This window comes from Canis lupus, chromosome 29 (genome assembly GCF_003254725.2).
Source record: "Canis lupus dingo isolate Sandy chromosome 29, ASM325472v2, whole genome shotgun sequence".
NCBI lineage: Eukaryota > Metazoa > Chordata > Mammalia > Carnivora > Canidae > Canis > Canis lupus.
In genome coordinates this window covers 31,572,653-31,584,793 of record NC_064271.1, presented here as the reverse complement: position 1 = coordinate 31,584,793, position 12,141 = coordinate 31,572,653, and the positions used below count along the sequence as shown (strand labels likewise).

Here is a 12,141-nt window from a genome sequence, read left to right as displayed (position 1 = left end):
ATAAATAAAATCTTAAACAAAAAAGAAGTAACAAAGCAAAGTAATGCCTTAGTGTGTATTCCTTGTAATTAGTACTTTGTGGTTGGTGATGGAGACAAAATGGAGACAGGTGAAGGAGAAAGTCTGATAGAGAATCATACACTTCCCCAACAGAGTAAATAGATATAGCGACATAGCAGTTTAGAGCACAAAGGTCTTTCAGAAGTTACTAATAACCAGAAAAATAATTTACTTTTATTTCATTTGTTCTCTTCCTGCCTTGTAGCCTTGGCATTATCTATGTCACTTGCCTTGAAAAGCAGCCACCATAGTACCTAAGCCATAGTGGACACACAATAAACATGTCCTGTATGAATGAATGAATAAACAAATGGAGAAATGTAATTATTCCAGCTCTTTCATTTCACAGATGAGGAAAACAGACCCAGGATACAAAGAAAAGGAAAGCAGAAACAATCTCTTTTCAAACTGCTACCATAGTCTCTGCAATAACCTAGGTGCTTTTGCCTCAATTATTTAATTTTACCCTTTGGAGAAAATTATACAACCATTATATGAGATAAAGAACTTGAAGCTCAAAACCTATGCCCTATGATCACAGAAATTGTTTGCAACCATTGTCCTTATACTACGTCTAGTGTAAAGTCTTCCCTTTGCCACCTGCTGGCATGATTTTCATGGATAGAAATATAACTGATTATTGGTTTTGGTGGGCAGGAATCTCTGCTTTTTAATAATATCTATCATTTAGATAGTAGCAGGTGAGTAAATATGGGGAGCTGCGATCTTGTGGCAAGATCATTATAACTGAAGACTGAAAACCACAGTTCAGTTCCTAATCTTGTTATTTTAGTTGGGGTGAGTCCTTTAATGTCTTGGAAACTTCGTTTTTTCATTTATAATGCAAGGCATATAATACCAACCTTGTGGAGTTCTGTGGTGAACAGATGAATACTGACTATGAAAACACAGTTTGCCCACATAAAAAGAAGGTATTACTATTATGAAGCTTATGTAAGAATGAGAAGGTGTGTATAAAAGGGCTTTCTCAGCTCTCTTTTGTTCTCTTTGTTACAGCTTTGTAATTTCACGACATCCTGGCCTTCATTTATGTAAACAGATGAAAACAGGATAAATAAGCATTTTTCCACTAATGTGATTTGTATACAATATATCAGATTAAATGAGCTTCTGCTTCTGATTCGTTTGAATTCACAATTCAATATAATTTAGCAATAGAGAAATAATAGTTAAAAAGACATCTGTTTCTTGTCATAAGCTTCTATTCTCATAAGGAAATCAAAACAGTCCAAGAACAGAGAAAATGCGAAAATTAACATTACTGCACTGTGGTAACTCTTTGATGAGAAAAAAAAGCCACTGATAGTTTGTTTTGTTAATTTTTGAAAATTCGACTTTTCAAATGTTCCGCATTAGCAGCAGTTCTGCATATACACTTCAAAATGAATCTGATCGAAAAAAGAACTTGCATTTGCCCATTTAATTAGTATTATCCTTTACCTCAAACAATGTACAGAAAGTATCACTTGCCTTTGGTGGTGACTTCATTTCTGACCTTTAACATCAATACTGCCTTATGGTCACTTATCAAATTTGTTAAGACCTGCACCTTTCCACTTTTATGTAAAACTTAAGTGAAAGTTAAATAAATTCACACAGTAAAAATAATAAGAGCAATTAAGACATATTTTCAATATATCCTTTAGGATCTCTGATACATTAGAGGGCTCTGGGGTGTTAGGCATGAACAGGACCTTGAAACTCATCTAATTCTGACCCTTTTATTTCATGTTTGGGAAATGAGGCTGTGAGTGGCTAAAAAAAAAGAGATATGCTAGTTCTCAGAGAACAAAGACAAAAAAACAGCTCCAAGCTACCTTTTGAATACTCTTCTTACTGTAGTATATCAGAATATAATCAATTTTGACAAGTATAACTCAATATTTCCTTACCCAAATAATATCAAGGAGGGGCCTTGCTCATCACTTACATTGGCTCTTTGGATTTGGACACTGATGGAAGGAAGATACGTATCTGGGAGAAGACTAAATAAATTTGATGATGGGAGACCTCAATAGCTTGGAACAATTGGTGAAGCATAACAAAAGGGAATTTAACAGAGAGAGGTATAAAATCCCCACTTAACAATATGAAAACCACTGACAAAGGTTCATTAAGTGGGACACATGGCTTAGCAGCAGAACTTTTTTTCTCCAAAAATGGATGTTTTTAAAGAACTAAACGTTCTATGAATTTACTCTTGTCTTCTTTCCCAAAGGAACTGAATTTTACTTAACAGGACAAAAGTTTACACGGAACAATAAAGATGCCAAATACCGTCTAATCTTATCCCCCTAGAATTGAGATTATGGGTGTGGACACTGAAAAACTGGGCACGCAGAGGGGGAAAGACCAGAACGCTAAATATTAAAAGATACTGACCTTTCCACCATTTTGTCAGGTGGAGTTATGAGGGAATTTTATTAAGTTTTATTAGAGGACTATCTTGTACAGGGGTTGTGTTAAGTGGAGATAGGAAGGTTAAGGGCACGGTATCCCTGCCAGTGCTGTGTAATGTACTTATATGTTGAAAATCAGCATTTTGTTGTACTTTATGCCCGGAAAGATAGTTCTTTGAAACATTTGATTCCATATAGGGTATGCTGCCTTTTAAAGCCATAACACGTTTCCATTACTGTCTCTTGTAAAATTGCTTACTTACCTATAAAGTGCAGAAAGGGGTCTTTTGTTTCCAGGTTTGGGTCTGTATGGTTTGGGTTCTCCTGCCATGTTGATATCTAAAAGCAAACAATAATATAGTACTGCTTAGGAAAAATTAATCCATTTGAGAAAAGTAAATCATAAGGTTTTCTTTTTCCTTCTGCTATTTTCTTATACAAATGTTACACACCATTCATTTATTCAGCGATTATTTACTGAGCATCTGCTTTAGCCCAGGCACTGTTAGAGCTATGTCATGTCCCAAACAGGCCAGATCTATGCCCTTGTAAATCTTACTTTCTCCTGGGGAAGAAACAGATAGTAAACAACAAACAAAATAAATAAGAAAAATATGTAACATATTAGAAAGTGATAAGAACTGTGAAAAAAGACAATGTTGAATGAGGTAGGGAAATCAAGAATGCTTAGTAAATAATGAGAGAGAATCAGTATCCTTCTAAATTGGATTTTTGCTGGGAATGTCTCAGTTTGCATAGACATTGCATGGAATAGAACTTTGTTCACAGTAGGAATTATTAATTTCCCACGACAATATCTTTCCACCTACGTTAGAAAAGGAACAGAGAAGGTGGGACTGTAGAGTGTAGCAGAGTTACTGAGGGAACAACACAATCCACTCGGTAATCAGAATGTGCAATTATAGTTCTGGGGTGGCCAGAAGAGAGCACAGCCTTTGCCTTCATGAACTAATCATGAAAATATCTCTAAGATAAGACAGTAAGATGCTCAAGTACATGACAAAAGAGTATTTATATACAACCAATCAACTTCTGTCATAAATGTATAAAATTGTTCAGATGGGAAAGTTGGTGACAAAGGTTTGGAAAATCACATAAAAAACAAGATTCAATAAAGTTAAAATTCCTAAAGCATGATAAAAAGGAAAATCTAAAAAAAAAACCTAAAAAAAAAGCTTTTCAAGAAAAGCTTTGAAAAAAGTGAGTGACATTATTTTGACAGAAAAGAAAGGAATGCTTCTCTCCCTTACCAATGGAATCAATACACTGGATTAGGGATGGATGAACCACCCAGCAGTTGAACACCACATCTGAAACTAGTGATGTACTATATGTTGGCTAATTCAATTTAAATTAAAAAAAGAAAACCCAAATTTCTAGATAAAATACAGCTGACTCTTCCATACTGCTGTGAACTGAACTGTCCATTTATATGAGAGTTTTTTTTCAGTAAGTACAATAGTGCTGTAAGTACATTTTCTTTTTTGCTTCCCTTAACATTTTCTTTTCTCTAGCTTACTTCTATTGTAAAAATACAGTACATAATACATATAAGATACAATACATATGTTTACTATTTATGTTATTAGTATGGTTTCTAGTCAACAGTAGGCTATTAGTAGCTGAGTTTTGGGGGAGTCAAAATTATATGTGAATTTTTTTCTAAATATTTATTTATTTTAGAGAGAGAGAGAGGGAGAGAGAGGTGAGAAGGGCAGGGGAGAGAAAGAGGGAGAGAGAATCCCAAGCAAACTCCCTGCTGAGTGCTGAGCCTGACACGGGAGCTTGATCTCACTACTCTGAGATCATGACCTGAGCCTAAATCAAGAGTTGGTTGCTCAACAGACTTAGCCACCCAGGCACCCTCTATATGTGAATTTTTGATGTGCAAGGGGTTAGTGCCCCTAACTCCCATGCTGTTCAAGGGTCAACTGTATAATGTATCTCTTTTAAAAATAATACAACATTAAGCTAGTTAGAAAGTAAGGTGTTCAGAGAAGCCTACATCTGAGTAAAAACAGGAACTCAGATAGAAATGGGAGACTGGCTCTGTCTTGTTACTTGAAGATGTTTGCTGAAACCAGAACTTGAATTAGAGGGGGAAAGAGACAGTGCCTACATGAAAGAAAATGAACTATAAAATCAATGAATTCAATATCCATACGCGTTAAAACCCTTAACTAAGAAGAGACAGAAACTTCCTTCTTTTACCTAAGAACATCTACAAAAAAAAAATCTCTGGAAAAGTGTCATACTTAATAGTGTAAAACATTGGCCACATTTTCTTTAATATCAAGGAATTTATTTTATTCATTTTAAATTTTATTTATTTATTTATGTATTTATTTATTTATTTATGATCTCTGCATACAACATGAAGACAAAACTCATGACCCCGAGATCAAGAGATCAAGAATTGGATATTCTTCCGACTAAGCCAGCCCATCTTATCTAGGAATTTAAAAGGGTGATCACTATTAAAAATTCTGTATAATGCTGTACTGCATTCCATAGTCAGTGAAATAAGACAGGAAAATAGTATCAGACATGAGAAAGAAGAAGTGAAATTGTCACAATTGTTGATAAGTGGGTCCACATAAAAAGTCCAAAGCATCCACAAATTAATATAATTAATGAAAGAATGTAATAAATTTGTTGGATTCAAAGCCAATATACAAAATTAAACTTCATGTCTCTACACAGCAATACTTATTTTAAAATATAATTTTAAAACATATAATTTCTATAAAGATGTAATGTATATAAAGTAAAGTACGTAGGGACAAATACACTATAAAATTTTAAAGCTGCTTATAGGGAAAATTATAAAGCTATACTGGAAGATCTTACAGACACCTTACACAAATAGAGAAATTGAAAAATTTGCTATAACAGACATTTTAATTCTTCCAAAATTGATTTATTGATTCCACGTAATTTCAGTAAAAACACCAAACATTCTTTTTATATCTCCGCAGAGTTGGATAAGTTGATTCTGAAATGTATATGTATAGAGCAAAAGGTCAAAATAACCTTTGGAAAAAGCCCCAAAGGTGGCAAACTTGCCTTATCAAGATTTACTTTAAGCTATAGTAAGTAAGACTGTACTATTTGTACGGATAGAAAATGAACCACTGCAACAGAGTAGAGGACTTCTAAACGGACACACACAGATGTGGATTTCTGCATTAGAACAGAGATGGCATAGCTGACCAGTGAGTAAGGACAGGCTTCTAAAGCTGTAATAACTGGTTACCAGTTACCACAAAGACAAATATGAAATTGGACCTCTACTGGGGAGTCTGGGTGGTTCAGTCAATTAAGTGTCTGCCTTCAGCTCCAGTCCTGATCCCAAAGGTCCTGAGATTGAGCCCCGCATTGGGTTCCCGGCTCAGTGGGAAGTCTGTTTCTCTCTGCGCCTCATCCCACTTGTGCTTGTGTGCGCTCTTTCATAAGTAAATAAAATCTTAAAAAAAAAAAAAGTTAGACCTCTACCTTACACTAACACAGAAAAGTTAATCACTACTGTATTAAAAACCTAAGTGTAAGAGGCAAACATATATAACTCGTAGGAAGAAGGTAGCAGAATATCTTTTTGAGATCAGAATATGGAAGGATAATCTTAAACCAGACATAAAAAGCACTAGCCTTAAAATACAAGACTTATAAATTCGACTATGTTACAATAAAATAAAAGGATTTCTGCTCATCAAATTCACACAAAGACAATGGAAAGAAGGGCCACAAACTAGATGAAGAAATCCTTGAGAAAAGATTTGTTTCTGGAATGTATAAAAACCTCATTTACACAATAGGAAAAAGAGACAAACCACCAAATAGAAAATTGGGCAAAAATCACAGGAGAGACACTGTACAGAAGAGGAAAGATGAATGCTGAGTAAACACATGAAAAGACTCAATTTCACTAGTAATGGAGAATTCAATTTTACTATATGTGCTGCTGAAGTGAGTACAGGAATGGAGAATTTAAACACTATGAGATACAACTGATACCCATTGAATTTACAATTTACAGAGTCTGACAGTATCAAGATTTGGTGAGGTTTGGGAGCAATTGGAATATGTGTACATTGCACGTATAAGCATAAATGAAGTACAATGATTTTGGAAGATAATTTCACAGTTTATAATGGACTTAAAATGCCCAAACTCTATGAACCAGGAGGTATGAACCCAAAGAAACTCTAGCATATGTGCCTCATAAGATATACTCCAGAATGTTCATTGCAGTACACCAACATAGAAAAAATTCCTAGAAAACCCACAAATATCCATTGAAAGGTAACAGGATAATTAAGTTACATTTACAAATGAAATACTATACAATAGGTGAGAGAGAGACAGACAGAGACAGAGATTTAGAGTCATAGGCAACAACACTGAATCTCAGGAGCATAATACCGACCAAAGAATGATGTCATGGGAAAACACTGACAGAATGAATTCTTTATGTTAAAAAATTTAAACAAATGTTACATAGGAATTAAAATACATGTAGTAAAATGAAAGAAGAGCAAGCAGAGAGAAACAATAAATTTAGGACGAACGGCTACCTTTAAAGGGCAAAAAGAATGTGGAACTTGGGGAGAACATCTAGGAGGCTTTAAAATTAATTATAATGTACTATGAAGGGTGCATGGGTATTGGAAACATGAATTTTTAATACGGCATCATTTTTTTAAAAAAAGGATTTTATTCATTTATTTATTTGAGAGAGAGAGAGAGAGAGAGAGAGAGAGAGAACATGGGCAGGGGGAGGGGCAAGAGAGAATCTCAAGCAGATTCCCTGCTGAGCCAGGAGCCCAATGTGGGGGCTCCATCCCAGGACCCTGGGATCATGAGCTGAGCTGAAGGCAGACACAACCGACTGAGCCACTCAGGTACCTCTAGGGCCATTCTTTATAATATAAATTTTATCTTGTATATACAAGTATATACAATACTCGCTAATAATATATTAAAAAAGAAAATGGGGGGGGGAGGAGCAAGATGGCGGAGGAGTAGGGTCTCCAAATCACCTGTCTCCACCAAACTACCTAGAAAACCTTCAAATTATCCTGAAAATCTATGAATTCGGCCTGAGATTTAAAGAGAGACCAGCTGGAATGCTACAGTGAGAAGAGTTCGCGCTTCTATCCAGGTAGGAAGACGGGGAAAAAGACATAAAGGAACAAAGGCCTCCAAGGGGGAGGGGCCCCGCGAGGAGCCGGGCTGAGGCCGGGGGAGTGTCCCCAGGACAGGAGAGCCCCGTCCCGGAGGAGCAGGAGCTGCACCGACCTTCCCGGGCGGAGAGGGGCTCGCAGGGAGTTGGAGCAGGACCCAGGAGGGCGGGGATGCCCTCGGGCTCCCTGGGACAGTAACAGGCACCTGCGCCCCGGGAGAGTGCGCCGAGCTCCCTAAGGGCTGCAGCGCGCACGGCGGGACCCGGCGGGACCCGGAGCAGCTGAAGGGGCTCGGGCGGCGGCTCCGCGGAGGGGGCTGCGCGGCCCCGGGAGCAGCTCGGAGGGGCTCGGGCAGAGGAAGAGGCTCCGTGCGGAGGGGCCTGCGCGGTTCCAGGAGCAGCTCGGAGGGGCTCGGGCGGCGGCTCCGCGGAGGGGGCTGCGCGGCCCCGGGAGCAGCTCGGAGGGGCTCGGGCAGAGGAAGAGGCTCCGTGCGGAGGGGGCTGCGCGGTTCCAGGAGCAGCTCGGGGGGCTCGGGCGGCGGCTCCGCGGAGGGGGTTGCGCGGCCCGGGAGCGCGAATCCACCAGCGCAGGCGCCGGGACACAGGGCGCCGGGACACAGCCCAGGATCTGGCCTCCCCCGGGACAGGCAGAGGCCGGGAGGGCCCAGGACAGCGAGGACGCTCCTGCCCCAGCTGAGCAGATCAGCGGCCCCGCCCGGAGCCTCCAGGCCCTGCAGACGGAGAGCTCAGGAGTTCCTGCCGGAGCTGAATCCAGGTTTCCAGAGCTGCCCCGCCACTGGGGCTGTTCCTCCTGCGGCCTCACGGGGTAAACAACCCCCACCGAGCCCTGCACCAGGCAGGGGCACAGCAGCTCCCCCAACTGCTAACACCTGAAAATCAGCACAACAGGCCCCTCCCCCAGAAGACCAGCTAGACTGACAACTTCCAGGAGAAGCCAAGGGACTTAAAGAACACAGAATCAGAAGATACTCCCCGGTGGTTCTTTTTTTGTTTGTTTGTTTTTGTTTTTGTTTTTGTTTTGTTTTGCTTTTTGATCTGTTTCCTTCCCCCACCCCCTTTTTTTCTCCTTTCTTTTTCTTTCTCTTTTTCTTCTTCTTTTTTTTTTTTTTTTCGTTTTTTTTTCTTTTTCTTCCCTTTTTTTTCTCTTTCTCTTTTCTTTCCTTCTTTCTCTCCTCTCTTTTTCTCTTTTTCCCAATACAACTTGCTTTTGGCCACTCTGCACTGAGCAAAATGACTAGAAGGAAAACCTCACCTCAAAAGAAAGAATCAGAAACAGTCCTCTCTCCCACAGAGTTACAAAATCTGGATTACAATTCAATGTCAGAAAGCCAATTCAGAAGCACTATTATACAGCTACTGGTGGCTCTAGAAAAAAGTATAAAGGACTCAAGAGACTTCATGACTGCAGAATTTAGAGCTAATCAGGCAGAAATTAAAAACCAATTGAATGAGATGCAATCCAAACTAGAAGTCCTAACGACGAGGGTTAACGAGGTGGAAGAACGAGTGAGTGACCTAGAAGACAAGTTGACAGCAAAGAGGGAAACTGAGGAAAAAAGAGACAAACAATTAAAAGACCATGAAGATAGATTAAGGGAAATAAACGACAGCCTGAGGAAGAAAAACCTACGTTTAATTGGGGTTCCCGAGGGCGCCGAAAGGGACAGAGGGCCAGAATATGTATTTGAACAAATTCTAGCTGAAAACTTTCCTAATCTGGGAAGGGAAACAGGCATTCAGATCCAGGAAATAGAGAGATCCCCCCCTAAAATCAATAAAAACCGTTCAACACCTCGACATTTAATTGTGAAGCTTGCAAATTCCAAAGATAAGGAGAAGATCCTTAAAGCAGCAAGAGACAAGAAATCCCTGACTTTTATGGGGAGGAGTATTAGGGTAACAGCAGACCTCTCCACAGAGACCTGGCAGGCCAGAAAGGGCTGGCAGGATATATTCAGGGTCCTAAATGAAAAGAACATGCAACCAAGAATACTTTATCCAGCAAGGCTCTCATTCAAAATGGAAGGAGAGATAAAGAGCTTCCAAGACAGGCAGCAACTAAAAGAATATGTGACCTCCAAACCAGCTCTGCAAGAAATTTTAAGGGGGCCTCTTAAAATTCCCCTTTAAGAAGAAGTTCAGTGGAACAGTCCACAAAAACAAAGACTGAATAGATATCATGATGACACTAAACTCATATCTCTCAATAGTAACTCTGAATGTGAACGGGCTTAATGACCCCATCAAAAGGCGCAGGGTTTCAGACTGGATAAAAAAGCAGGACCCATCTATTTGCTGTCTACAAGAGACTCATTTTAGACAGAAGGACACCTACAGCCTGAAAATAAAAGGTTGGAGAACCATTTACCATTCGAATGGTCCTCAAAAGAAAGCAGGGGTAGCCATCCTTATATCAGATAAACTAAAATTTACCCCAAAGACTGTAGTGAGAGATGAAGAGGGACACTATATCATACTTAAAGGATCTATTCAACAAGAGGACTTAACAATCCTCAATATATATGCTCCGAATGTGGGAGCTGCCAAATATATAAATCAATTATTAACCAAAGTGAAGAAATACTTAGATAATAATACACTTATACTTGGTGACTTCAATCTAGCTCTTTCTATACTCGATAGGTCTTCTAAGCAAAACATCTCCAAAGAAACGAGAGCTTTAAATGATACACTGGACCAGATGGATTTCACAGATATCTACAGAACTTTACATCCAAACTCAACTGAATACACATTCTTCTCAAGCGCACATGGAACTTTCTCCAGAATAGACCACATATTGGGTCACAAATCGGGTCTGAACCGATACCAAAAGATTGGGATTGTCCCCTGCATATTCTCGGACCATAATGCCTTGAAATTAGAACTAAATCACAACAAGAAGTTTGGAAGGACCTCAAACACATGGAGGTTAAGGACCATCCTGCTAAAAGATAAAAGGGTCAACCAGGAAATTAAGGAAGAATTAAAAAGATTCATGGAAACTAATGAGAATGAAGATACAACCGTTCAAAATCTTTGGGATGCAGCAAAAGCAGTCCTAAGGGGGAAATACATCGCAATACAAGCATCCATTCAAAAACTGGAAAGAACTCAAATACAAAAGCTAACCTTACACATAAAGGAGCTAGAGAAAAAACAGCAAATAGATCCTACACCCAAGAGAAGAAGGGAGCTAATAAAGATTCGAGCAGAACTCAACGAAATCGAGACCAGAAGAACTGTGGAACAGATCAACAGAACCAGGAGTTGGTTCTTTGAAAGAATTAATAAGATAGATAAACCATTAGCCAGCCTTATTAAAAAGAAGAGAGAGAAGACTCAAATTAATAAAATCATGAATGAGAAAGGAGAGATCACTACCAACACCAAGGAAATACAAACGATTTTAAAAACCTATTATGAACAGCTATACGCCAATAAATTAGGCAATCTAGAAGAAATGGACGCATTCCTGGAAAGCCACAAACTACCAAAACTGGAACAGGAAGAAATAGAAAACCTGAACAGGCCAATAACCAGGGAGGAAATTGAAGCAGTCATCAAAAACCTCCCAAGACACAAGAGTCCAGGGCCAGATGGCTTCCCAGGAGAATTTTATCAAACGTTTAAAGAAGAAATCATACCTATTCTCCTAAAGCTGTTTGGAAAGATAGAAAGAGATGGAGTACTTCCAAATTCGTTCTATGAAGCCAGCATCACCTTAATTCCAAAGCCAGACAAAGACCCCGCCAAAAAGGAGAATTACAGACCAATATCCCTGATGAACATGGATGCAAAAATTCTCAACAAGATACTGGCCAATAGGATCCAACAGTACATTAAGAAAATTATTCACCATGACCAAGTAGGATTTATCCCTGGGACACAAGGCTGGTTCAACACCCGTAAAACAATCAATGTGATTCATCATATCAGCAAGAGAAAAACCAAGAACCATATGATCCTCTCATTGGATGCAGAGAAAGCATTTGACAAAATACAGCATCCATTCCTGATCAAAACTCTTCAGAGTGTAGGGATAGAGGGAACATTCCTCGACATCTTAAAAGCCATCTATGAAAAGCCCACAGCAAATATCATTCTCAATGGGGAAGCACTGGGAGCCTTTCCCCTAAGATCAGGAACAAGACAGGGATGTCCACTCTCACCACTGCTGTTCAACATAGTACTGGAAGTCCTAGCCTCAGCAATCAGACAACAAAAAGACATTAAAGGCATTCAAATTGGCAAAGAAGAAGTCAAACTCTCCCTCTTCGCCGATGACATGATACTCTACATAGAAAACCCAAAAGTCTCCACCCCAAGATTGCTAGAACTCATACAGCAATTCGGTAGCGTGGCAGGATACAAAATCAATGCCCAGAAGTCAGTGGCATTTCTATACACTAACAATGAGACTGAAGAAAGAGAAAT

The 12,141-nt window shown here is 39.3% G+C and overlaps 1 protein-coding gene across 20 annotated transcripts in view; it reads right to left on the bottom strand.

Annotated features, from left to right (window-relative positions):
* The window catches only part of RALYL (RALY RNA binding protein like), a 712,238-nt gene that overhangs the window by 136,804 nt on the left and 563,293 nt on the right, over positions 1–12,141 (bottom strand). For all 20 annotated transcript variants that reach the window (XR_007407139.1, XM_025433661.3, XM_025433659.3 and 17 more), the window contains one exon: positions 2,744–2,819. Coding sequence is in view for 19 of the 20 variants with exons in the window: in XM_025433661.3 (XP_025289446.1) it covers positions 2,744–2,819 (76 nt within the window). In the remaining variant the exon portion in view is untranslated. The remainder of the gene's footprint in view (positions 1–2,743; positions 2,820–12,141) is intronic.